Source organism: Charadrius vociferus, unplaced genomic scaffold (assembly GCF_000708025.1).
Source record: "Charadrius vociferus isolate BGI_N301 unplaced genomic scaffold, ASM70802v2 scaffold359, whole genome shotgun sequence".
NCBI lineage: Eukaryota > Metazoa > Chordata > Aves > Charadriiformes > Charadriidae > Charadrius > Charadrius vociferus.
The window spans coordinates 2,744,726-2,771,140 of NW_009661369.1; the positions used below are offsets into that span (position 1 = coordinate 2,744,726).

Genomic DNA, 26,415 nt, shown 5'->3' on the forward strand with positions numbered 1-26,415 from the left:
AGTATGGAGGGGAAAAAAAAAAAAAGTGATTCCATGGAAATGATATTTTTGGGAGTACCACTTCCCAACTCCTCCTGAGGACTGATTTAATCTGGCAGAAGGGTGACTTCAGCACCAGTGCCTGCTTTAATTTGCTGCCTAGTTAGTCATGAGACCGAGTTTTTTTTCTGGCAAGCAGTAAATAAGCTTGGGTTTATTTCTGGATTACGGGACAGTAGTTGGAACAACCATTAGAAAAAGGGGTTTGGTAAACTTTTCTCTGAAAATACCCTAATGTTCTGAGAAGACCTAACCTGTAGGTTTCCAGGCAAGCGAGGCAGGGATCCCATGCAAAATGAAGTTATTGGTAATACAGTAATTGTCTGGTGATCAAGAACTGCGTTGTCCACACAAAGAATTGGACCAGCTGCACAAGCTTCATTCTGGCATCCTTAAATCCCAGTGTTCACCTTGGATAAGAGCACAGTTGTGTTTGTGTGTAATATCATGCTCTAAGCTAGAAGCTGAGGGGGAGAGGGGTGAATAGGTGGGATGGGCAGATGGTGCCGAGTTTGGGACAGAGAAAAAGGGAGCTAGTGATGGTCAGCTGTGCTTGCAGAACAGCAACCCATGCCATGGAGGCGATGGATATCCTGATTTTGACATTTTGAAGATAATGTGCTGAATCAGTGGCATCTTTTCTTCTAGGGCCTGTTTTAGGATTACTTGTTTTGGTTTTCTTGTTGTTGTGGTTGCTTTTCTTAACAAGCACAGAAGTAACAAGAGCTTCTCTGTTTCTCTGCAGCTTTTACGAGAGTTGAAGCACCCCAATGTGATTGCATTGCAGAAGGTTTTCCTTTCTCACAGTGACAGAAAGGTTTGGCTGCTCTTTGATTATGCTGAACATGATTTGTGGGTAAGTACAGATCTCCCTGAGTGTTTGAGGTAGCGTTATATGAGCTTGTTCAAACTGAAGTGTGTGTGGCATACCTTCACACAGCGCAGAGATGCATAAATTTCTTGCTCTGTAATTAAGGGTCTAACTGACATCCTGTTCTTTGTACACTTTAGAACCTGCAAAAGGCTATGTAGAATTGTTTAAAGTCAGATTTCATTTCGAAGCTAGAAGAATTTTCCTACAAGCTTTAATTGGACTTAAAGCATTCCTAAATTGAGATCTTCTAAAATAGAGGTTGGAAATGTATTTAATATTTTTCTTTTCCTGCAGTTTTATACACACGCACACATAAAATAAAAAAGGTGTGAGCCTGCTTTACTGAATCCTCTCACTAAGATATAATGGAAGTGACCAGCATTCAATCAGCTAATTTTAAATAGTGAATTTGTGACAGTATGAGTGGAAAGAGAATAAGGGGAAAAAAAAATAGTAAGCACTGCTAATTGGGCCTACTGACGGACTATCACTATATGGAAGAGGAGTAGAGACTTAGATGTCTGGTTTTAAGTTTCCAGCAAAATATTATATGATTTGATTTAATCTATTGTAGAGGTGGACATCAATGACATCACGAGTAGAACTCAGATACAAATATTCAAGGTCCACACCTATTGATGAGACGTGAGTTGCTTGGACCTGGATTTGTGTTTAAACCCAAAAGATATCAAACACTTACTAAGAGTTATCAGTCTGTTTATAATTCCTTTGAAAATACAAGCAAGCAGAGGAAGTGCTAATATTAATTCCAATATTACTTTTTAGGGCTTCAGTAATATAGAAGTTGCTATTACTGATGTTACTGACAAATTGCTCAATTTTTTTGTACTTGGCTCTCAAGAGCTAATGAATATGGTTTTGTAAATGACACAATATTGTAATCTGGGAGGAAAGTAAACTTAGACCATGCAAAAAGATACTTCTGGCTCAGAACAAGTAAGGTCATGATATTTCATTCACCTTCATATGTTTAAAAAATATTGAATTTGATTTCGCTTATGGGATAGCAGCTTTGTATTTTAAAAGCTTTCTTCATCAAATTTCAGTATACACTGAGAGTTCATGTATTTCTCGCAAGTGGTGACAGTGATGATGAATAGGAATGCAGCAGCTAAAACCCTGTATGGACAGAATTTATTTGTGCATCAGTTGAGTTTACTCATTTTATAGAACAACCACAACAAACATATTTTACTGCTACATTGAATGGCGTGTTTAAAACACCTTTTTTTCTAAGCTTTTCCATTTGAATTTATTTTGGGCATGTGGTTTTTACACTACATGGTGATTTTTCACAGGATTTAACAGCTTTAGATAAAGAATCACTGCAGTCTAATGTTCTTACCACTCCACATCTGGCTGGGTATTGGTGGTAATCTCAGTGAAGTTCATTCTTTTCTATTGTTTGAGACTGAAATGTTTGTTACCCTAGTTATTTGATGTGAACTGGTCTCCCGCTTCCTAACTCTTATCTTTTTTTCTATGGGACATGCTACACAAATCATTTCTCCTTTCCTGTATAATTGCCCATGTTTCCTTGCTTCTTAAGCCTTTGCCAGGAATTCTTTTTCCTCCCTTGCATAAAGTTAGCCATGTTAAAGGCAGTCTTGGTTCTGGCTTAAGCTTGGTCCTCATTTCCTTTACTGTCAGCACTTCCCAAGCATCGCTCTTAATTCCCCTTTTGTCTCTTTTGCTCACTCCCAACTTTGTGTCTTTTTCCACGCTGCCCTCCTACACATGGAACAGCCTCCCAATTAACGTACGTAAAGATCCTTCACTATCCTCCTTCAAAAAACTCCTGAAAATCCACTTATTTTGTAACGCATTTCAGTAATAACAACCACTTGTCATTCTGTCTGTGTTGTGTTGTGTTTTGCATTTTCTGTGCTTTACAGCTTGCGCCCTTTCAGCTCTTTGGGGTAGAAGTCGTAGTAGGGGACCGGCACATTTTATTATTGCTTAGCACCATGTGCTTCCCCAGCACTACATAAAACCAAAATAAGTCTATTCATTGTGTCTATCAGTTTAGAAGAATTTAAGTTTTGGAATTGTGGCTATGTTGTCACTAGAGAGATGTAGATTGCCGGAGACCACCGGTTCCAGATGCTGGTAGCTCAAGAGCTACTTACCAAAATTTGTCTGTAAGTCTGGGAATCGTCTTTCTGTTCAAAGCTGCCCAGCTTTAGTAACCCCTATTGGCTACAAGGAGGAGAGAAAATGCTCATCACTTACAAACATCAGATTAATTAAAATCATTACATTTTCAGCTACTGTACTGGAAACACTTGGCAAGAGATGAATAAACTGTATGAGATGCTATCTTATTCTGTTCATTTTGTAATACTGAAAAAAAAAAAGGTCCCATCCCAATGAGGAAAAGTGATGGTGCCAATTAAGCTTATTAAAAATTTCTTTTATGGTGAGCAAGAACTTTTTTCCCACTTTGCATTTCATTCGTAAGGATTAGACTGCTCAAATCTGAAATTTGAGTATAGATAGCAGCATACTTTATAATTTGCTATAACTTATGTGGATACCATTACCAAGGGATGAAGAAAGCTATGCTAATCTGAACTATTTTTGACATGTGTTGGTAAAGACTTATTATGTTGTTCTTGCCTACAAACATATTCACCGTTTAATATCTAAGTGTATCAAAGATTTTTTTCTTCGTCACATCTCAAGTTACATCATATAAAACAAAGCAAAGCCATTTGTGATGCTATGATAAAGAATGTCTAAGAATATGGGAATTCTTTTGACCAATTGATTTATAACTCTTGTTTGCTTTAGTTACCAAAAATTCTTAGGGTAATCCACAAATTGTTTCCTTATGATTTTTCTTGCCTATTAGTCTCTGTCAACTGGTAAAGTTCTTAGGCTGTTGGATGTGCCACATGTGTTAATTTACAGTGTATTGTCTACACTATCATCATTGCTTATATATGTTCATGCTATGAAATAAATGCAAGTTTCCTTAGCTTGTACCTCAGAGTAAAAGGAGCATCTGGTGCAAAGATAAAAATGTGTATGTCCACAGATGCCATTGAATATCTCATACATTATAGGCCATATCCTTTTTTAATTCCCGGTAACTTGCTTCAGTCTCATACCTTTTATATTCCAATTGTCTGAAACTTTCAGCTTCAGGTGTTCATAGCCACAGAACCAACCACCTCCTGTTCCTGCTCTTATTTCTTTTTCAATGTCTACTCCTAAGGTCTTGGATGCTTTCAATCCAAATTGTGTCCAGTGTTTCTGCCTTGATTAACTTATCTTGAGATTAAAAAAAATGTAATTAATTTAACACATAGCTGAGTTAATCTTAAGTCCACAAGTGGAACTGGTACTGTTTTTATGTTACGTTTTCCAGTACACAGTTAAGACTTCATAGTCTTACAGACTGTGCACAGATTAAATCTCTCCAAGAAAGTGTTAATTCCTTCAACTGATAAGTGTATTTTTCTACTATGTTCATTATTTTCCTTTAAAAAAAAATAATGTTTTAAATGCATGATTTTTTGCTGTTTTACCACTAAGGAATAACTTACTTTCCTATCTAACATTCATGTATGTTCTCATTTTACCTTAGTCTTAAATTGTATACTGCTGTCCAGAACTGCCTATGTAAAGCCCGTGCATTTTAGGACATTAATCAAATGTATATTAAATTCATTAAATGCACGGTGGCTACTTAATTGGAATTTTCTTGAGGTTTGATACAAATGAGATCTGCTCTGGAAGGTAATTCTACATGTTGTCAGTGTAGTTACTTTTAGCTATTGGAGAGGTTGTAGTACTAGAGTTTTTCTTTTGTTCCCAGCTATCTCCTATACTTTCACAGCATCAGCTTCTTAGTATTGGAAGCATTTTCTAAAGCTCACGGTTTTGGTTTTACTACTGCAGCTAAGCAGTCTTCAATTCCACAGTCTCTATATTTTGAAATAGGATTTTTGATTCTAAGCAACGTTTTTATAACTTTTTTTATGTTCTGAATTGATAGGGTATCTACTTTTCTATCTATGGTGCAGAGTTAATTCTCGGACTCATTTAATATGTGTGTGTAACTTAAAAGCTTTCAGATCACCTATTCTGGAAAGCTATGTTGTAACTTAAATCAGAAGCTTCCAAAATTTTTTATCTCATTCTGGAAAAGTGACATTTTTATCCCAGTAAAATGTGTTGAATCTGGTTTATAGCCATAAAAACATTGTTGGTTCTTAATAAGTGATTAAATAGATTATTAAATATGATTTGAAAATATTGAATGTGATGATACAGTCACTGTCTAAGACCAGTTAAACCATGATCTAGACATTTTTTAGGTTTGATTGAGTGTTTTCTCTTATGATTAGGTTCCAGTGATCTCTAACAACTAGCAGCTTAGCAGCAAATACCACTGAGAAACTTGCAAAAAAAAAAAATCATCTTGAAACTATCTTTGATAATAATAAAAATGTATGGACAGACTGGCTTTGTATTATATGAAATACTTGTTACGTGTATATTCTGGTAGTGTTTTTTTTTAAATGTAGGATAGAGATTATAAGCATCGTTGTGTGTACCTAAAAGTAATCATCAAGTAATGGACAGAAGAAAATACTTTTCCTACATGTGAATTTTGTAACACTAGCTGACTCTCTCAATAAACAAATATACTTCATTTCAGCTAACAACATTTTGAATAACGTTCTTATCCAATAAATGAAATTGTGAGGGTGTTGCATACCAATTTGTGCAATAAACTTGCACATATGATTAATCACATAAATGTTTTCTAATAGATCTGAGTTTTAAAGTGTTCTTTGTATCTGCTATAATCAGTTGTAATTCTTACTTCCACTAAGCTTCATTTTAGCTTTTAGTCATGGGATGCTAGTTGATCACAAGTATTTTTATATACATGAAAATACCTTTCTCAGTGTATGAGGTGTGGTTTTTTTTTTTTCTCTCTGTTTTCTATAGTCATGCGTATCTTTTTGTTCTAATTCAGTGATTTAAATCAGATGATTCTTCATGCAGCCTTTCCTGTTGTGTACATATTGAGCAAAGTAAGATTTTTACTACCTGGCAGAAATCTTCAAATATAAGATTTGCGGGGGCAGAAGGAAGTGGGCTTGCATAGCTTTTGATTGCTTTAAAGTTACAATTTTTATCATCAGCCATTGTTAGGGTACGTCTTTATGGCATGTTTTATTGCTTCCAATCTTTTTGACAGTAAAGTGATGGTTGGGTTTCTTGCAGAGAGCAGTGCCATTCCTTGTCGATAGTTGTCTGTTCTGAGAATGTGCTTGTCTCGTCACAAAACTTGTGTTTTCTGCCAAATTGTAGGGATTTGAGGGTAGTTTGTGGGTTCATTTTCTGTACTACAAAGCGTAAGAATTGGAGGAGACGACGAGTAGGAACAGATGTCAAAGGCAGAGGCAAGGGTGCAAAAGCATAAAGTGTGCGAAGAATTAATGTGAATAGAGTGGCATGAATACTTAGTGTTTCAGATATATTCTGAAAGGGTACCTGAAATCTGATGTTTTTTATTATCATTGTATAGAGTTATTTTGATATATTTAGGTCTGAAAGATGTAGAAGACCTAGAAAGACCTCAGCAAAACCTGGGAAAATTATCTGAATCTGTTTGTCTTCTCTGTGCCTCAAAGCAGAGGTATTTAAAGCAAGTTGACATTAGCAAAAGTTAGTATTAAAGTTCCTTTCACTGTTACTTAAAATGTTGACCTCTTTTCACTTGGAAATGTATTTTTCATGAGGCAGTTTGGATAATGACAGAAGATATTTGATAATAGCAGTGTACTGGCATCATTTAGAGAGAGGCTCTTGAGGCATATTTTTTCTCCCCTCCTCTATTGAAAGACTGGAAGCATTACAGCAATCAGTAGGTAACAAAATTGGAAACTTAAGTGATCACTGTAGAAGTACTTTTACCCACTTTTGTTTTCATTTTATTTTATTTTACTTGATATGCGCTTGTCAAAATTTTTTTGGTGTCTAAAACTTTGGTCTCTGAAATGGGTCCGAAGCGTAGGCTTATGAAGCTGTGATTTATTTTTGGAACAGCAAACAAATGTTACTCAGGTTAGTTGGGTCTGTCTTTGCTTCCTCCTTTTGAAAATTGTGCAAGCAATGCATGTTTAGTTCTTATACTACCTTTAGATTTTTATTTCTTTTTCTGTAGCCTTTTAAGTGCTTTACATTTAACACTCAATTTTTGTGACCTTTGTTTGGGTATTGATTGCTGAAGAAAGAAGGTGGAATAAATTTTATGCTTAAAATGAGACTTGAAGCCATATAATCTGAATCTTCCTCTTGATCGTGGCACAGATTTAATGTGTATCCAAGCTTCCTTTTCGTTAATATTAAAATGTAATTTTACTTTTTATTGGCACATTGACACAATTCTGTTTTATTCTCAAAGGCCGGATCAGGGATTTGGGTAGAAAGAAGGGTTTTTGCTGAAGTGTGGGAGCAAATAGACAATTTACTTGAGCAGGAAGAGGCATCTGTGTTGACATGATTGCATTTTAGTTTGATGGAGATGCATGTAATTTTGAAATGAGCATTGCCTTAAGTAGTAGAACTCAAGAAGTCAGGTTTTCTAGGGCGTTGTGTCTTGAGGTCTATGGATCATCTCATCTGTGTTGAGGCGAGAGCTCACATTGTCACTTCACTTAGTCGGAGATGCAAAAAATCTCTTCTTTAGCTGGCTTCTTACTTCCATGAAAACTTTCCAAGTCTGACTTATTTGTTTGTTTTAACAACAAACAAATTTACTAATTAACAAATTTTCAAATTTTAACTCTGTCATACTGAGCAGCAATTCTTGGAATCAGGAATGGGATGACACAAACACAGAGAGAGTATGTTTGCATCGGCTTGACTTCCTTGGAAGCAGGCTAAAATTAGGATCTTTTTGAATGCTCATTTAACTGCTGGGTAAATATTAGGGGTTTTCTTGGAAAAAACCTAAATGAGTTTCCTCTGTGTTGTCATGCATTATGTTTACTTTGTTTATGGTGGAGGATTTTCTAAAATGTACATAGTTCCTCATCAGCCCATTTTCAAACCAATTTCAACGCACTGGGTAACATAGAAGGCAGACGAACTACTAGACTGTCTACTGTTTCATGAGTCATCACTGTGTTTTCTTTTGGAATGCTTAGCTCTGTTTCACTTCTTTATTTGTTATCATTTATATGATCCTGGCTTTGCTTTAAAGGTAAAATGGTCTTGCTGAAATAAACCAGTTCATCTGTTTTTCCCCTCAATTTTACTATTTTTTTTTTGAAGTTGAAAATTGTGAGTATGCACTTAGTAAATAAAATCAATAGTTCCAGAGGTTGCAAGCAGCAAATTATAGTAAACCTCTGGAAGCTTCATTACTTTTCTAAATGTTAATAAATTTATACTTTAGTGTTGGTCAATGAAGTATTAATTTAATTTAGAATACAGACTTAAAGCCAGTGCCACAAAGTTGATGCCTTATTTAAAACAAAATATGTAAAAGCAATAGAAATATTTTTACATTATGTCCATTTTCAAAAGTGAATACCTAATAGGCTCACAGTGTTTATGGAATCCAATCAGGGGTAATATGTTTTTAAGATTTAGGAATCTGATGCTACGGACGCATAGAAAGGGAGAGTGACTTGGCTACTTTTGCTGAATAGATTTGAATATTGCTTGGGGTTTCATTTACCTCATATGACGTGTTCTTTTTTTTTTTGAAGGATTTTAGATACATCAGAAGGGGAGCTTGCATCTGCAGTGTTCTAGTGAACTAATTAAAATGAAACTATGGCTGGATGACATTGTGGATGGGTTTCTGTTCTGCAGCATGCGACTGGTGTAGCGCATGCTGACAGTTAAGGCTTCCCTAAACTTTTGCTGAATGCATCTGGGTATTTTCCAGCTTTTGTGGTGAAGTGGTCTATCAGAATACAGAAATCAAGTAATATTTATGGAGGGACAGTGAAAAGATACATGTAGAATGCTGAAGCTTTTTGACCCTCTGTCTGCTTGTCTTCTTGCTACAAATGTGCCTCTCTGACTTGACTGGATAGTGGAAGTCCTCATGTTCTGTTCTTACTGGTTATCCATTAGGGGTAAGATTCGGCAAAGAACTTGAGCATACCTAAAGGTTAGAAGCTGCAATGTCCAAGCACGCCTCCTGGTTCCTGAAGAGATGCTGAATGTCCTTCGTACTTCTCAGGATTCACATCTATACTCCCAGTTCATGGGGCAGTCTTGATGCTATGCTATTCTGCAAAAAGGTTCTTGAATGAGAGAAAGGAGGAGAGTGGTTCTGAAGCCTAGCAGATAGGGCAGCCATCTGGGGAATGGGGAATGCAGGTTACAATTCCTATAATTCCTGTAAATTATTCCATATCTTTATTAGGTCTAAGATTATGGCTGTTCTATGTTGTACTTGAGGCTGCACTTTGGGACTACTGAGGAAGTGAAGCTAGTGGAGAATGCCTTATCCACTTGCATAGTGTGGTTACATGTAAAGAACATCCTAGTTTGTGCTGGTACTTGCACCCACTTCTGCACCTGAAGTCTTGGATTTAAACTGTTAAATCTTAAATGTTTTGACATGGAGAGAGCACGTGTCCCTGCCATAGCTGAAGTCAGCAGAATTGCTCAAGTTAAAAAAAAAAAAAATAAAATCCATTGGCATACTTGTGCTGGTATGGCATCCTTTGCTTTGGAGCTTGCTGTACACCTGATCTGGCTGATCTCCAAAACTTTTGCCAGATTGTTATGACCATTCGTTTATTTCTGTTCTGATGCTCTTTTTTATTACTACTATTGTTATTTTTATTTTTATTTTTTAATTTGAGGGATATTTCCCCACAACAATGGTAAGGCCATATAGCTATATTTCTAAAAATATAAATAAATAAGAAAAAGCTTGGGCTTGCAGCCTCCAGTAGAAGAGATGCTGTTCAGCAATGACACCTCTTTGCTCTTCTGTTTCTTAGATGGACACTGACATTAAAATTGCTGTTTAGTGTTGGTTATGTGTGTTGGTCTTTCGTCATATGGCTAGGTGGATACAAGAAATTGGGTGACCTGCTTTTTTTCACAGAACTCTTTAAAGTAGGACTTGGTCACAAGCACTATGCATTCATTGCAATGGCATGGGGCAAATTCAGCGTTTCAGTTCCCTGTACTGTTTGGCCCTGCAGTATGTTTTTAGTTTAATTTTTGTTCAGTTCTCTAATCTAAATTGTGGTGGGGTGAAGTTTGCGATTTAACAAATACAAGGTTCTGTAGAGTAAGTTGGCAACAATAATTTTTATTTGCTTTTGTAGGAAATTGAATTTTATCTAATGGTGATATTGCTTGCTTAAAACAAAACTATCAGTTTTGATTCACTTTTGCAATTCAATAACTCCCTCAAGAAGGGAGCTCGCTTTCTTAGCCTTTTTGACTGGGACAAGCAAGCATCAGAGCAAGGTGATTTAGAATGTGTCTAAGTGGTATTTCAGAGGCAGATAAGAGCAAACTCTGCCGTCTTCTGAAGTGTGAGCCAGATGTGGTAGGTGTGGTGGTGAGCCTCACCTGGCAGCTCTGGCTGGATAACTTAGCTTAGCAGTGCGCTGATTTAGTTATGTTAGCTCGGGTTTAGAGGTAACTTGCATACCTAAAGCTCAGCATAAGGGCAGATTATCTGCCTCAAAAGTTCACCTAGGTGCTCCTGTGGGACGAGAGGAAGAAAGAGGGATGCTGCTGCTTTGAGTTGCCGCAGGAAACCTTCCCCTCCTCTACCCTTGTATAAGATTTCTTTGCCAATCTAGATTAATAGTGTCTTGTTCCTGAACAGATTCTCGCGTTGCTTTAAATGTCTGCTCGGTCCTATAGTTTCTCATGGAACAAAGCGTTTAGCAGGGCTCCCGATCTGTTGGAAAGAACCGGCGAGCCACAGGGGAGGGCAGGGGTAGAAACCAGAGGGCACCAGCCTGGTGTCATCATGCTCCCTTCCTTGAGAGGTGTCAGAGGTGTAGAGGTTCCTCCTCTAAGCATCTGTGGCTAATTGTGTTCCATGAAACCCTTTTTCAGTTTCATTTTCTATGTGCTTTTATTATGATGAGTAATGTTTTGTGTAGACATTAGTCAGTTTTTAGATGGATATAGAAATCCTTTTTAGTGCTTTCATAGTGCTTACACCTTGAAAAAAGGCTGGGCTAGGTTTATGGGTCTCTGTCTTGAGGGCTTTGCCTGTTGATGCTCCTGCATTCTTTTTCATACTGTGTATTAATAAAGATACTCATTTGGGGGTTTAGGGTATCGTTACTGCTTTATAAATCATATTGTAATTACACATGAAGGTCATTATCCAGTGAGCATTGTGCGGTACTGGAAGGTAGGGACTCTCGGTTGAAGTTTTGACACAAAATCTTTTTGTGACGTGACAAGAAAAAGCCTTTTCTAAGGAGATGATCCCTGAAAGCTTTCCATTATAGTTTTCAGAATGATTGCACAATTAAAGGATCAGGTAGTAAGAGCCCATTTTGTTTACTGATCCTCATTTGTATATTAAAAACTGATAATCCTGTAGATGTCTTTTATACTGTTTTTTAATATACAGCCATTACTGTTGTACGTATAGTAGTGGAAGGCTCAGTGGGAACATTGCTGTCGATAGGGAGTAAGCAGGCTCTTGTTCTGATTCATTTGAGGTTTTTTGCTTTTTTTTTAATTTCTCTTTAAACAATATTGTCTACACCTTTGTTAAGCACAATTTGACAGTGGCTGAAGTACTGGTGACAGCCAGAGGTAACATTTACCATAAAGAAACATTAACCCATTACCATTTTCATTGGGAACAATAGCGAAAAACTTGGCGGGGGGTGGCGGTGGAGGGAGCAGAGGTCTAATGAAAGCACAGCCATTGGCTACCTCTCTAACCTGGGGAGGGGGATGATCTTGAACTAGACAAATCCTATTTAAAGAATTGGGTAATTAGTAGTCTTGTCACTCTACAGATTAGCATTTTGAGTTGCTTTCAGTAAAAATGCAAACTGCCCTTATTATTTCTGTCTTTCAAAAAGCACATAATTGAAAACTATTTTGTTATTTGAGATGCTTCTTTGAATTGCCTTCAAAAGGGAGATTTTTTTTTTTTTTTTTTTTTTTTTTTTTACATTTGAATGAATGGATTTAGTTGTTTGCTGAATGGCAATATGTTAAGATTGGGTTTGTGCCTTGCATAGCTGCACCTTGTCTGAAGATTGAAAAGGTAGAAGGGTCTCGCCCCGCTTTTTCTTGTACAGGGTAGCAAAACCAAACCTAACCCATCATCTCCACATTGATCTGAAAATAAATATTAATTAGTTTATGAATATTTCATGATCTCTCAACAATCTTTTCATGATCTTTTTTTCATTCCTTCAACTGACTAATGCTGGAGTCCCTTTTTGCATTCCATGTTTTCAAGCAGTATTTGTCCTCTAGTGAGTATTCTGTAATCCAAGAACCACTAGCTTGTCATCATCAATGAAGTATGCAGCCAGAATTTGGAAGCAAGAATAGAAGCATTTTTAGATGTTTGCACGTGATCTCACCCTAATGTTGTGGTGTGGGGGTTTTTGGAGTTCCCTCTGCCACCCCAGATATAAATATTTATATAAATATTTAATCTCTCTCTACCTGGGATCTTGATTTAAGGGAGAGCAGTAGTCACAAGCACTCTGTCCTGGGTGTTTTTGGAGAGGAGGACGGAAGGTGTGAAAGCACAGAGTGTGGTGCTCTTTCTAGTACATCCTGCTGGTTTGAAAGCTGCTGCTCTAGCAGCTGAGGATAAGAGGATCCCAAATGGGGAGGAGGGAGGGAGGAGAGTGTCTAAGACACTTTACTGGAGGTAAGTAGCCAGTCTTTAGATGTTAACAAAAGCTTGACAGCTTTTTTTAAAGCAACTCAGAGACTGCTACTTTTAATTGCAAAGCTCAACAAACTTTGTATTTCATTCCATTATTTAGTGTTAATAGTTTAAAAAAAAAACAACACAACAGAAAACTTTTCTACTTATCTAACGTGCTTCGTGTTTCTACTTGTTTCATTTCTAGCATATTATCAAGTTTCACCGTGCCTCAAAAGCAAACAAAAAGCCCATGCAGTTGCCAAGATCTATGGTTAAATCCCTACTCTACCAGATCCTCGATGGAATCCATTACCTCCATGCAAACTGGGTGCTTCACAGGGATCTGGTAAGTGTTGTATTACCTGGTTAAGAAAGTTTCATGTGTGTGTTGTTGGGTAGGAGAAGAAAAGTCCCTATTAGTAATCTTGCGTATCGATCCATACAGCTCTTCCTGTTATTGTTGCAGGAGACCAATGGAGACTTTAAACACGAAAACAAACTGTTTTCGCGTTGTTTTTATCTGAGTCATCTGAGCTCAGACAATGATGCTAGATCCGGTAAAAGGATTGCAGATATCAATATCCGAAAACAGTACATGAGCCAGCTGATGTATGTTGGTTGAACATTCTTATAAGTTTGTGCATGACTTTGAAAAGGCATTTAAGTAGGAAAGTGATTGATACCCTTGTACGTTGTTTGGCTTACGTGCAAGTTACCATAAAAGCTAGTGAAAGAGTAGGTTTTTTTCATGGAGTATTTCTTTTCCATGTGGTATTTTTTCTGACCGTGGGAAGAGAACTATGAAAGAGTTGTCATCTTGAAATTTCTCATGACCTGAAGTGGCTCTTTAAGTTGACTGCAGATTACAAGGGCAGCCAGTTGCCTTGTCTTAGTTACCCTTTTCCCCTTAAAGTTTCCCACCATTCTTCATATTTAAGTGAAGTGCTACCGAGAGTTGCAAAAAGAATACTAGTAGGGGTATAGTGCTTGCTGCCACTTGCATTGTAACTAGAATTTTTGGAATGAGATAAACAACATGATGGTTAATATACCAAATTTGTTCTCATGTTATGCTATTGTACCATCAGTAGTAGGTATGGTAGGAGATGTAGCATAATCTGTGTATAATGCCACTGCTTTTATTTGGTTATTTTTCATAGTTGCCCCAGTAGGTCAAAATAGGGATACTTATTATCACTAATTAAGTTTTGTGAGACACATTGTTCTTGAGTCTTTGATAGTAAATAGGGGCTTGGACTAATTTTTGGATGAGGAGCAAATGTTTTCTTGAAAGATGTGAATAAACATAAGGCAGGCCTGGAATAGAAGTCACAGATGTCTTCTAAAATAAACTTTATTTAAGTTTTGTCATAATACATAATAACAGTGGCTAGAAGTGGGGTTTCAGGTTTTAGTAAGAATTTATTTTTTTTTTTAACCTCATTCCTTGGTATTCATTGTCAGTTTTTGTGTTAAATTCCAGATGTTAGTATGTTTGTGGGTGTCCCTCCCTCCCACCCCAGCCTTTGGAATAGTAGTCATGAGCAAAAGCAGGAAGCAAGTACAACCATGATTTTCATGCTACAATTATTACTTTCCTAAGGAGACAGCTGTTACTTTGGCAGAGTGCTGAGATGTAATTAGACAGAGCTTGAGAAGGAACACCTGAAAAGTCTATAGTCGGCTATGTTTAAGGGAAGCGTATGTGTTCATGGAACTATTAAATATATATACACTCAATTGCCATACATGAACTTGATATCTTGACAGGAAATACAAGACAGTATCTAGGGTAATAATAATAACAAATACCTTAGAGAATTTTCTTGCTGGTGTTGCTGTTTCCAGCCTGCAGCACCAGGTGTTTTGCGTGACTAGTGCTGCTACTTTACAGGTCTTATCTGTTGATGTGTTGCAGCAAAGCTGGTGCCTAATGCCTCTGTCTTTTTGTCTTGGAATTTCGGGAGGTGATGGTTGCTGTTACAAAAAAGACGACTATTTTTCATGTCACTGGAATGATAGTGCTTGATTGATGTTGGCATAATTGAGAAGGGAGAAGAACAGAAATTTGTGAAATCTTAATGTGTTCTTAGTATGTGAATAAATTTAAGCTAATGGATTCTGGGATACCTCAGTGAGAGAAAGGAAACCATTTAAAAAATTGCCTTGCTACACTGGTGATTTAAAGCTGTATTAAAAATCTTTTGCCTTTTAAAAATCATTGTGTATTTCTGAAGAATTCAGGTATTTCAAAATAGTATTTTATATCTTGAACACAGTAAGAAAAAACTGATGTTATTCTGGATGTGTCCTGTCTGCTCTTGAACTTAGGAGTTAATGTAATCATTTAGTAACAAATTTAAATTTTCAGTTAGCAAAAAATTTTATATATCTCTAACTTTTATCTGTATGCTCATACCTGTGACGTTTGCTTCTAAGAACAGTACCTGAGGAGCAATTTTGTTGGCATAAATTTCTTGCATAATGTATCAATACTAAATCTTTATTGTTGTCTTAAGATGAGGAGCAGTTTGCCTGGTATTTTTCTCTTAGCTGTTTTAATTTACATCTGCTGGAAAAATATTTTTCTATTTTATGTAAGCCAATATTTTGCATCAAGACACCTTGTACTTTCCTGGTTTAATATAACTCTGTTCTTACTATTTTTAGCATGCATTTGGATGTAGACCAAGGATGGTGACATCCATAAAAGTCATGTTATGCTCATTTCATTGCTTTTTTTTTTAAAAAAAAATCAGATTCTCTAAGAATATTTATCATAATATTGGTCAAATTCTCCTGAGCTGTGGATATGTCCTTTAGACTTTATTTAACAAATGTTGCAATGAAAAAGCAGAAACATGGGAGTTTAGGTATTTGCGAGAGCACTTGCTTGAAGAACTTTGTACCGAACCTTAATTTGGTACGGTCTTAAATCAAAGAGTTTTTAAAGAAGCTAGAATACCATATGTGCTTTTCAAAAACCTTGCTTCTCAATGGATCAGTATTTTTAGATACCTTAAAATTAAACTTAAGAGTAACAATTTTAAGAACAGCAGTAACCAGCAAAAGCATGACACATTAATAAAACTGGTGAACAATGTGAACTTGCAGGCTTGCGATACATGTCCTGTCCTTGAGCTGAGCTAATGGATAGTTTCTACCACAAGGAGACAGTCTCGTTCCCTCTTCACTACTGCTAGGCACTGCTACCCATTTTAATGGCCTGGCAGGTGACACTCACCAGATCCATGGTGAGCTCGTTTAAGGAGTTGAACCCGCAGAAAGTTTTCCGCAGGATTAGCTCCCTGCGGGGTCTCACTGGGAGATAACATGTGTGGAAGCTGGTGCAGAAGAAGCATGAGGCTGGAGGTGGTGGCAGAAAGCTCAACAGGACATTCTAGCATCATCTGCCATTAGATCAGATTATATCTTTTTTTTTGTTAAAATGCATCTTTTTAATTCTTAGATAAAAGTGCAAGTGTTTTTAAAAGATTAAATTCAGTTGTGGTTCTAAATCAGTGTGACTGTTATGTTTACCTTGAATCTCTTCTGATGTAAGTCTTATATCAGTTTAAACTCTTCCAACACAAGTCCAAATTTAGGAAAGTGCCCAAGCTGAGGCAAATTACAACACCAAATACACTCTCGCTAGTACTTTTAGAAACATAAAAATAATTTAGTGTATCCTTTAATTTCTTGTAATGTTGGGGTTATTTGTTTCTGGGTTTCTTATGCTGAAGGTAGCTGAAAGGTGCTAAGTGGCTTTTTAGGTGGAGTTTTGTTGGCTAATTTAAAAAATATTCAGCAGTAACTTTGTTTATGGAAAGATTCAAACCAATACAGAATATGAGACAGGAGCATTAGAATTTTACTTTCTTTGAATAGCATTGAGTCAGTTTATACACCTTAGAGTTGATGTAAGTCTATAAAAATCCATACATTTGTTCTCCTATCAAGCCATTTGGAATGGCATTTTGTTGTTGGATTACACATTGTTGGGCAGTGACAGTTTCGCCTGTTCAACATAGCAGCACTCCTGAAAGCCACACATGAGAGGAGGGAGGCTTTGCTGGCTCTGCTAGCTGCTGAGCATTCCATTATGAACAAGAGGTTAGTATAGATAAATATTAGAGAAAGAACCTTTTGGTATGAAGCTTTTGTTTTTAAAGTGCTCTGTGTACACTGTGGGCTGGCCACTTGAAGGAGATCTAAATTGTGCTCCATACCTTGAGTCAACGGCAAGTTAGGAGGTACACCATGTGGAGTACAGTATTTCAGGGTATTGTCTTTGTCCCCTCCCCCCCCAAACATGAATTATTTAGGTTCTGCAGGAATGTTCAGCAAAGACCTTACTTTGTAGGGACATCTGAAAATGGGTATCTTCCATATACTGTTCACACTGCATGTTCATGTTGGCAACTGAAAGGATTTTGGCACTTTTTCTTGTGCTAATAACCCTTCTGTAGTTGGTGTTAGTTGCGTGTTCATGTGGGCAACTGAAAGGATTTTAGCACTTTTTCTTGTGCTAATTCTTGTGCTAACCCTTCTGTAGTTGGTGTTAGTTGCTTAAGGACAAAAGCAGGCAGAGACCATTTCCTTTAGAACTTGATAAAAGCAATTTCTATTTGTAATAGGATGTATTTTCCTGGAGGGAGGTATTATCTATGAGATGTTTTAGCTGCACAGAAACCATATTGAGGAATTCATTTAAGATTCCACTTACGTCCTTGAGCATTTCTTTAGAATTCTGCTTAATGTTATTAAAACTACTGGTTGAAAAATGAATGATGGAAATCAAACTCACCAGAGAAATGAAGATGATTATTTTTTTTTCCCTCCTTCCCGTAGGATTGTGTTAAATGGTTGCTTTCAGCATTCTGAAATTGGAAACTTGCTCACTGCAATAGTTGTATAAACTAACTTTGTAAAATAACCCAAGTTCCTAAAGTGTGGGGTTTTTTTTAAATAATTTGAAATACTTGTTGACTACAAATTTCCCAGTTTCTCTGGTTTTGTACCCCTACAGCTTTAGAATGTCTAAATTGACTGCATGTGTCATTTTACAAATTAAAAAGATTCGCTTACAGCAAAAGTCTATTAGATGGAACAATAGTGATATAGGTGAAAAGAGTCAGCATTTGACACACCTGTGGACTCACAACTGATTTGTGTACAGAGGGCAGAGTTAACATGTTCTGGTGGAACAAAAGGTGTCCATGAGTCTTAACATCGCAGAGCTTTCAAACAAATTCCTTTTCACTCTAGTAATTGATTTGCATTATTCTGTTTAGAAAAAGATTTGGGTGTTTAAAACACAAGTGAGACAGAGGGTAGATTCTGGACGAGGTGGGTCCCTGAGCAGGCTTGGTCTTACTGTTGATGCATAAGGAGGCCATGCTGCCTCTACTCCTCTGCTCCACCGTGTCCCTCCTCCCCCTCCAAGCTCGGGATTGGAAAACTAACATGAGTTAAAATTAGACTCACGAAGAAGAGGTTGATCTGTATGTGACTTTATTCCCTGATCTGGTTCAGCATGCAATTACACAAATATTTATGTAAGGTGGATATATGGACAAGATGGATGTATGTGTGGGAGGCAAGTGGACAGGGATGGGGACGTAAGAGCTGGCTAGACTTCCATTTTTCAGTGGCATTGTCCTATTCTGCTGGCAGTGTTAAGTGCATGATCTGTAATCCTCCTGAACTTGTTGGTGCCTTGCTCTTGGCCAGGAAGAGTAAAATGAGCACCTGAAATTTCTCAACATAAGAGACCTAAGGTTTGGTGTTTTCAGTTGTGTTTTTTGAAGTATCTAGTTACAGTTGTTTGAAATAGTATTTTTACCAGTGACAGAAAGCAGAGTGAGCTTGTATCTTGGGTCCTCCGATTTACAGTCTACCTTGTCAGTATCAATACACCTTCTTTGGCATTTAAAGCCAACATGAACAGCAGTTGCAAGGAAAGGGTACTTCTCTTGCTTTTGCTGTGTAAGAGAATGGATGGTAATGTGGCAGACTTCTGCAACCAAGTGGCTAAATCCTGAAGCAAATTCTGGGTATAAGGTCCTTATATGCTGCAGAACAGCTCTTAGGGTAGTATTGTTCAGTGAAGAAAAGTGTTTGTAGTGAAAGCTTAAGGATTGTTTTTTTTGTCACTTAGACAGCAAACGTTTTAGAGTTTTGAAGCTGGTAATTTCTGTCTCCGCTCCATTGGTATATCTGAGTTTGTGGCTTATATTGCTAAGAGATACTGGATGGGAGTAGACAACGGGAAAGAAAAACAGGTAAAAGGATCTCAGGGGGACACTGAAGCAAGGATGGATTTTGATTTTTTTATTTTTTTTTCTTTCAGAAGACACAGCTAACAGAGCAAGGAGGAGTGTCAACAAAAATCTTTCTTTTCCTGCCGTTCTCTCTTTCAGCAATCTCTGTGTACAGTGCCCTGTGAGCTACAACACTGTGCATCACTTACCCCGCTGGTAGCAGAGACTCACTTTTCTCAGGATTTTTGTGATGTCCTACCCCATCATAACAGTTAGGCCCAAATCCTACTTGAGCTGGCCTTTCCTTGTCACATCAGCTGCTCAGTGGGTTAACTGGTGATGCTTCCCTGTCCATGTGTGGTTTTCTCTGTGTAACCCGTTGTCTCCAAACCAACCTTCTCACTCTAATTTCACTAAGAGGGGGAGGGAGGAAGAATCGAGCTGTGGTGAAGATTTTGCCAGTTTTCCCATTTCCAGCTTTTTTATTACCATTCCCTTGTCTGTTAATGTGGGAGGAGATCATGTATGTGTCCTGCAGTTTGCTTCACTATGTTGTCTGTACTAGTAGAAACTATTTTCATTGCGTGCTTAAGCTAATCAGTTTGTGTTTCTTCCCAGAGTGGATTATGAAGTGTCCATGCGCTTCTGCCACCTGCAGAATTTATGGAGTGCTAATCTGGGCATTTTTGGTCGAAGGACATAGCAGACAGCTGAGGTTTGATACAATTTCAACTCCGCGTGTCTGTTTATGTAGCAAATGTCTATAGACAGCCTTTAGGATGATCAGACATGTGAGCTCCCAGATTCAGACTTCTTAACAAATCCCCTGAATATCCAGCCCCTGGAGTAACAGTAAACCCAGTATCTTTCCAAGGGTAAATCTTTAGCAGAGCCACGAGATGCCCATGTGGTGACGGGTGCCGGCTCTGGCCGACCATGATTGCGCTCAGGGCAAGCTGTCTTCTCTGGTTTTCCAGCTCCATGTCTCTTGTGGAGCAACAGAGGACAATGCAGTAGTTGTCCACTCTCAGGGCTGTCTGGAAACTGTTGCTGTCTGGAGACAGTGGGTTTTCTCCTGTCAGAAGTAAAGGAGAAAGGAAAAGCCCAAACTGAAGGGGCCAGACAGATGAGTTTCTGTGGGAATCGGCAACTTCTGTCTTCCTCAAAGGCACAGCCCATTCAGAAATGATGGAACTAGTTAGTGTTTCATCCTCTAACTCTGATAATTTTTGATTTTTAAAAATAATTTCATTATTAATTAATTCAGCATCAGTATTTTAAATGATCTGTCATGGTATGTGTATAGAATACCAACATTTTAGTAAATTTTCAGTAACTCAATTATATTCAATTCAATAAAGCTCCAACAGTTTTCATATTTTTTAGTTGCCTGGTTGACTTTTAGTTTAGGGATAAATTAAAAAAAGACCCAGTCATTTTCTCAGAGTAATCCTCCTCTAGCCAGTACGTAAATCTGCCATCTCTTAACATGGACCTATACATGGACTCTGCTCTGCAACTTTGCTGCCACGTTACACAACTCACTTAACCTGTCTTTGCCTCTGTTTCCCAATCTGTTAGCTATTTGTGGGTCTAATTTGTAGTTTACTGCTTTATGTGCTATGAAATCTTTGAGTGAAAGTAGTACAATATGTGTGGTTTATGTAATTAACTATTTTTCTTTTTGTTTAATACTCTTCTTCTAATGAGCTCGAAGTATTATCAAAGACTAAGAATTAAAATAAATTGCATGTTGTATGAAGGCACCAGAAAATTGCTTAAAATTTTGTTAAGCAGATACTGACTTTTTACTTCTGCTTTCATGACAAAGCCTTTGAGAAATGAGAAAAGTCAGTGCTTATTATTACTGGTTTATAGTATTTAACTATTCCCTCTTTTTCCTCCCTGTGCCCTTCTAAGAAGATTTTTCCAGGCCAAAAAATAATTAGGAAAGCTACCTAAAAAGCAGCAGAACTGAAGTGATTTTTAAATGCCCCACTTGCATTTTGCCAAGCAAGCCAACTGCGGGTTTGAAGGATAAAATGTAAAATTACGAGTGTGGGAAACTCCCCTTTCACCAGCAATTCTAAATAAGGATTTTTATGCGCTGATATCAAAAGTAAATTTAGACGTAGGTTCATGCATCCCTCTCTTGACAAGCAGCTGCTGTGTAGGAATGCAGAACTGTTGGGTCCTGCTTTCTGCCAGTAATTTTGTACTGGCTTGAAAAGCTTCTTGGCCCTGTTCATCCATTTGGGCGCGCACACGCCTCCTATAAATAAATAACAAGTCAACCTGTCTGCCAGTTCCTTTAAACTTTTTTAAAAACATGGTAATTGTAATCCCCACTATTCTGTGTCACTGCATGTGTGTTTGTACGTGTGAGAAGGATGCACAAATGTGTACGGACATGCACTCCCATCTCACGTTATTCCCTACCTGTGTATGGGTTCAAGCCTCTCAATCCTTTATTATTCCATCTGCATGATCTCTTTGGGGCGAAGGGGACTTTCCACAGTGTCAAAGAACCTTATTAATGATCATACTCAGCTTGCAGATTTCCCTAAAGAAAGGAAATGCAAGCTAAACCTACATATTTCAAGAGATTAGACTCCATGATAACTTTAGATAGTGGTTTGAATTTATTAGCTGAAAGGTTAACGCGTTTTTCCTCTTTTATATCTGGTTATAGAGACGGTACACTTTTTTATTTACTGCTGAGGAACAACGGTATATGGGTGCTTGTATGTGTGCTTATATAGATACATGCTTCTAGATAGATAAATGAACTAGAAATTTTATATGCTGAATAGCAAACTGAGTTTTATCAGCATATGCTTTTCTCTTTTTCTTTTTAAATGGTAGGCGTATATTGAGGGGCACCTACTCAAAAATGGTGCATTTCTCCTTAGTCAGAACTTTGCTTTTCTCCTTCAGTTGTAAAAACTAATCTTCACATGATTTAGAAAGGTTTATGAAGACGTGCACTGAGTATTACCTCTATTGAGTATGTGGAAACAGCAATTTTTCTAAGACTGACTAATGCATACCTTTTGGTTTGTGGCAAGAGTATTAAGAAGATGTTTGTAGATTAATTTTTACTAATAAACATAATTACAGTTGAAGAAAAATGTTTTACCTCAGGTTCTGAAACAAGCTTATGCCCATAAACCCCTGACTGGATATAAATTCAGATGAGTCAGAAGAAACAAAGGGACTGATTTAATGTTCTTTTGGCTGCGTTTTGCTGCTAAAGTCAACAGATGACATATGGCTGCTGTGAGCTTCGTATCTCTTTCCTGAGGTGGAAAAAGGGCAAGAAGGAAGCAAAAGTATTAAAGTAATTCTAGAATTTATTTGTTTTTTCTTCCTGATACAGAAAAAGCAGAAGGAAAACGTCAACTTTTTTAATAGCCCCAATAGATACCATCTGCTGTATGAAGGTTTCTAGCAAATACATGATGTATTTGGCTTACTGGTGCAGCTGACCATTTGGAGTGAGCAAACTGAGTTTTGCGTTCTAAATGACAAAGGCAAAGTTTAGAAGAAGCTTTTAAAAGCTTTCTTTTACAAAAGACTTGCCACTCTTTTTTTTTTTTTTTTTCTGTTGGAGAAAGTACCTGTGGGGTAATGGGAATGGCTACAAGTGCGTCTATCAGATTATTTCTGTTTGGACTCATTGCCCCTTCTGAATAAGGCTACAAGGGTTGGCACCACGTTGTTGACATGTTCTTCATATTTGTAGTAGTAGAAATTAATGAAGCTTAAAAGTAGTATGTTGAAATCAATGGAGACAACTAATAGAACAACATATAATCAAGAAAAAAAATGAAAACACTGCTTTTGTTCTTCATGTTGCTTGCCGTCTTGTGCATGTCTTCGTTTGCAAGTATACTGTAGTTATTACTGCTCTACTAAGGTGTTGCAATAATGTTGCAGATTGTCTTGCATGTAAATGAAGTGCCTTTGATCAGCGATCCAGGAAGACGCAGTGACAAACAAAGGATGTTAGTTTATTCCTCACTTTTCTTGCGCATTAACTTTGTTGAAGAAACTGGCTCCGTTGCAGAAAAGGACTGATCAGCTGGTGTTTTGCTGATGGCTGATCTCAGGGCCTCTTTGTCTTCTCCAACCTCCATCCTTTTTGCTTGCTGGGTAATGTTTCAGAAATCATTGGCCTTACTGTAGCTGTAAGACCAAATACCACGGTTGTCAGTTAAAGAAAACCAATCCTTTATACAGTCTGTGAGGTGGCCATGTTAGGTGGTCCACTCAGAAACAAGGCATTAGGTCTTTGAATACATCTTTAGGAAGGATTATGGTAGTCTTATACTCATTTTTCTGAATTTCATGTAAAAACACCTTGGTATTAAATTTTCAAGCCATTCCAGGGAGATGTTATAGCCCCTTCCAGTACCTAAAGGGGCTCCAGGAGAACTGGGGAGGAACTCTTGATCAGAGATTGGAGCCATGGGACAAGGGGGAACGGTTTTAAACTGGAAGAGGGGAGATTGAGATGAGATATCAGGAAGAAATTGTTCCCTGTGAGAGTGGTGAGCCCCTGGCACAGGTTGCCCAGAGAAGCTGTGACTGCCCCATCCCTGGAGGTGTTCAAGGCCAGGTTGGATGGGGCTCGGAGCAGCCTGGGCTGGTGGGAGGTGTCCCCGCCCAGGGCAGGGGGTTGGAACTCGATGATCTTTAAGGTCCCTTCCAACCCAAACCATTCTGTGATTCTGTGAAACTCTCAGCATGTCTGGACCACTGGTAAAAGTATTTATAATATTCTTTCAGTGAAGAATATTATAAATAGTGAAGCAGCGAAGATTTCCAGACAAGAAAGGCTTCTCATAGTGCAAGTAGTTGGTCTTAAACGCATACAGTTCTCTGTATACCAAAGCTCTGTACTAACAGGATTATTTTTTTTTAACTGTTCTTTCTCATCTCTGTTGTTTTCCTGCCCTCTGAAAGTTAAAGCCCATGTGAAGATACGACAGACATTTTGACAGACCCCCATTGCACTTTGTTCAGCGCCTCAGTGGTGGTAGAGCACAACTCGCTATGACCTTCTGGTTTCCTTTCAGAGGGTTATAGAAGCACTTCCCCAGCAGTTCAGTAACCTTCCTGTGCTACTTTGTAAGGTAGTAAAAAAAAACGGTGTAAAATCTCGTTTATTCTATTTAAGTAAGCTGATGGCATCTGAAAAATGTTTTTTATATTGGGATTATGGTTTCACATTCTCAAACAACCCCTCCCTCCCACCTCCAAGCTAACCCCCCTCTGTGATGCTTTGGTTCCTACTGGTATAATAAACTTTGAATATAAATTTTGGTTGGTTTTGTATTAGTTTACTTTATATCTATTTAACTACTTCTGGGGAGGGGGATGTTGTTGAAGAGTTTTACCTAAAAAAAACCCTAAAATAATCAAAATAGTAATAAAAATGAAGTAATGTGGTATTAAGAGTTTAAGCTTGCTTATTCTACTAGCTTAAATGTGGAGTCCAAATCCCAAAACTTAGCATGATAATGTTCTGTGTAGCTGGTGTTCTCAAATATAACTCATGTCTAAGAAAATAATTCTGTAGACAATATTTTGCATTCCTGAAATTCCCATTGGAATGGGGGATTTCAGCTACTCGAGCTGTTTTGTCTTATGCTGTAATTGTTGCCAAAGAGTGGGTTTTTCACAATGTGTCTTCTGTTCTACATATTTCTTTAATCCATGAAACATGCTTGCACATTTTTACTTTGATTTGCCTTTCATATAGTTACTTTTGATGTAACAGTTGCGGATGATGATTGTTAGAAGTATGAATGAAGTGCAAACTCCAGTAGTTTACATTTTAATGACCCGATATTGACTTCTAATGCTATGAAAATTATTTTTGTGGCTGTTGAACTGCGAGTATGATTAGCTGTTTGCCAGCTCAGCTGAAATTAAGTCTCTTAAATGGGATGTTAAAGTTGTTTTTACTTCTTAAAATTCAGGATGTGAATTCCAATCTCAGCCCTAAAACTGATTGCTTATCAAGTAAACATTAATTTGAATTCTTAACAGTTAAAACCAAGAGAATTGCAGATCCATTTAGGTTTTGGGTAATGTGTGTGCTTGAAATTCTGATTGTCTGGATAGTATAATAATTTTGCAAATCGTTTGTCGGCAAATACATGTGCCGTGGCTGGCTGACTGCTGCTGTTTGCTAGGATGCAAGATTTACTTGGAAGCTTATTTCTCTGTGCGTGTCTCCTTGCTGTTTTGGGGAGCTGCTGTTCTTTGCCAGCTTAAGTAGTGGGATGGGAAGGGCTTGCAGTAGCAGTGAATGTTTTTGGGGACTTAGGTCATCTTTTCTATGTAACATAAAAATACCTGAGTGTATATTGCAAGTGATATGTTAAGTTTGAAAAAATGGTAAAGAAAAACTAGAGAACGGCTTGATATCTCATTTTCAAGCGATTTCTCCTCCTGCAATGTGGAAGTTTTGATGCTTATCCCTGTCTATAGGGATATTTCTTTATAACCTGTAGTTTACCAAAACGCTCATCCTCACAGTTCTGCTCACTTACGATTTTTCTTTTTGCTTCACTGGAAAAACACTAGATGCTAATCTCTCCCTTTCTCTCTCTCCGGGGTGGTGTACATGGGAACACCCAGGAAAGTCTGCATTAACTGTTGAAACCGATTAACTAAATTGTGTTTAACTTCTTTGTGGCTATTCTGAGTGTCTGAAAACTGAGTTGTGCTCAATTTAGCTGTGCCATTGCAAAGCAGTGCTGCCTTAGACTGTCCAGCCCTCCGCTGCACTGGAGGCGATGCTCCCAGCATCAGTCGCTCCCAGCGACTGCCACCAGGCAGTCAGTGACACGAGTGTGCTTCTCTGCTGCGGCTGTTCCAACCCACGGTCCCAGTGCTAACTTTTGCCATGACAGAGGTATATTTATCCCTGCCAAGGTGCTAAAGTGGGCTGGAGGGCTGCAACAGAAGAGCCTGTTCCCTGCAACAGCCTGCTGTCTGGGTGATTATCTCCAGCGGAGAGGCAGCGTGGACTGCTAGAGGCAGTAACGTTTGAAACTGTACAGCTCTTTTGCTTGGTGCACATGAGTTGGAACCCTTCTTCTGTATTTAAGTAGTTTTAATTTAATTTAGTTGAAAAACTTAAACTAAAGCAGAGGGTATGGCTACATGAACAAGTTACAGCAAGGCAGTCTAGGGTGTGGATTTACTCTGCATTAGTTGCTCTGTAGTAACTGCTCACCTGCATGTTTTTATCCTGCAGAAAATGCATAGTCCTTTGATATCTCACTCCTTAATGAGACTGAGTAAAATTGCCATCATTAAAACTGGAC

The 26,415-nt window shown here is 37.8% G+C and overlaps 1 protein-coding gene across 1 annotated transcript in view; it reads left to right on the forward strand.

Annotated features, from left to right (window-relative positions):
* CDK19 (cyclin-dependent kinase 19) overlaps positions 1–26,415 on the forward strand; it is a 131,061-nt gene that overhangs the window by 53,884 nt on the left and 50,762 nt on the right. Inside the window, exons 4-5 of the mRNA XM_009893627.1 lie at positions 785–895; positions 13,015–13,155. Of these exons, the coding sequence (XP_009891929.1) occupies positions 785–895; positions 13,015–13,155 (252 nt within the window). The remainder of the gene's footprint in view (positions 1–784; positions 896–13,014; positions 13,156–26,415) is intronic.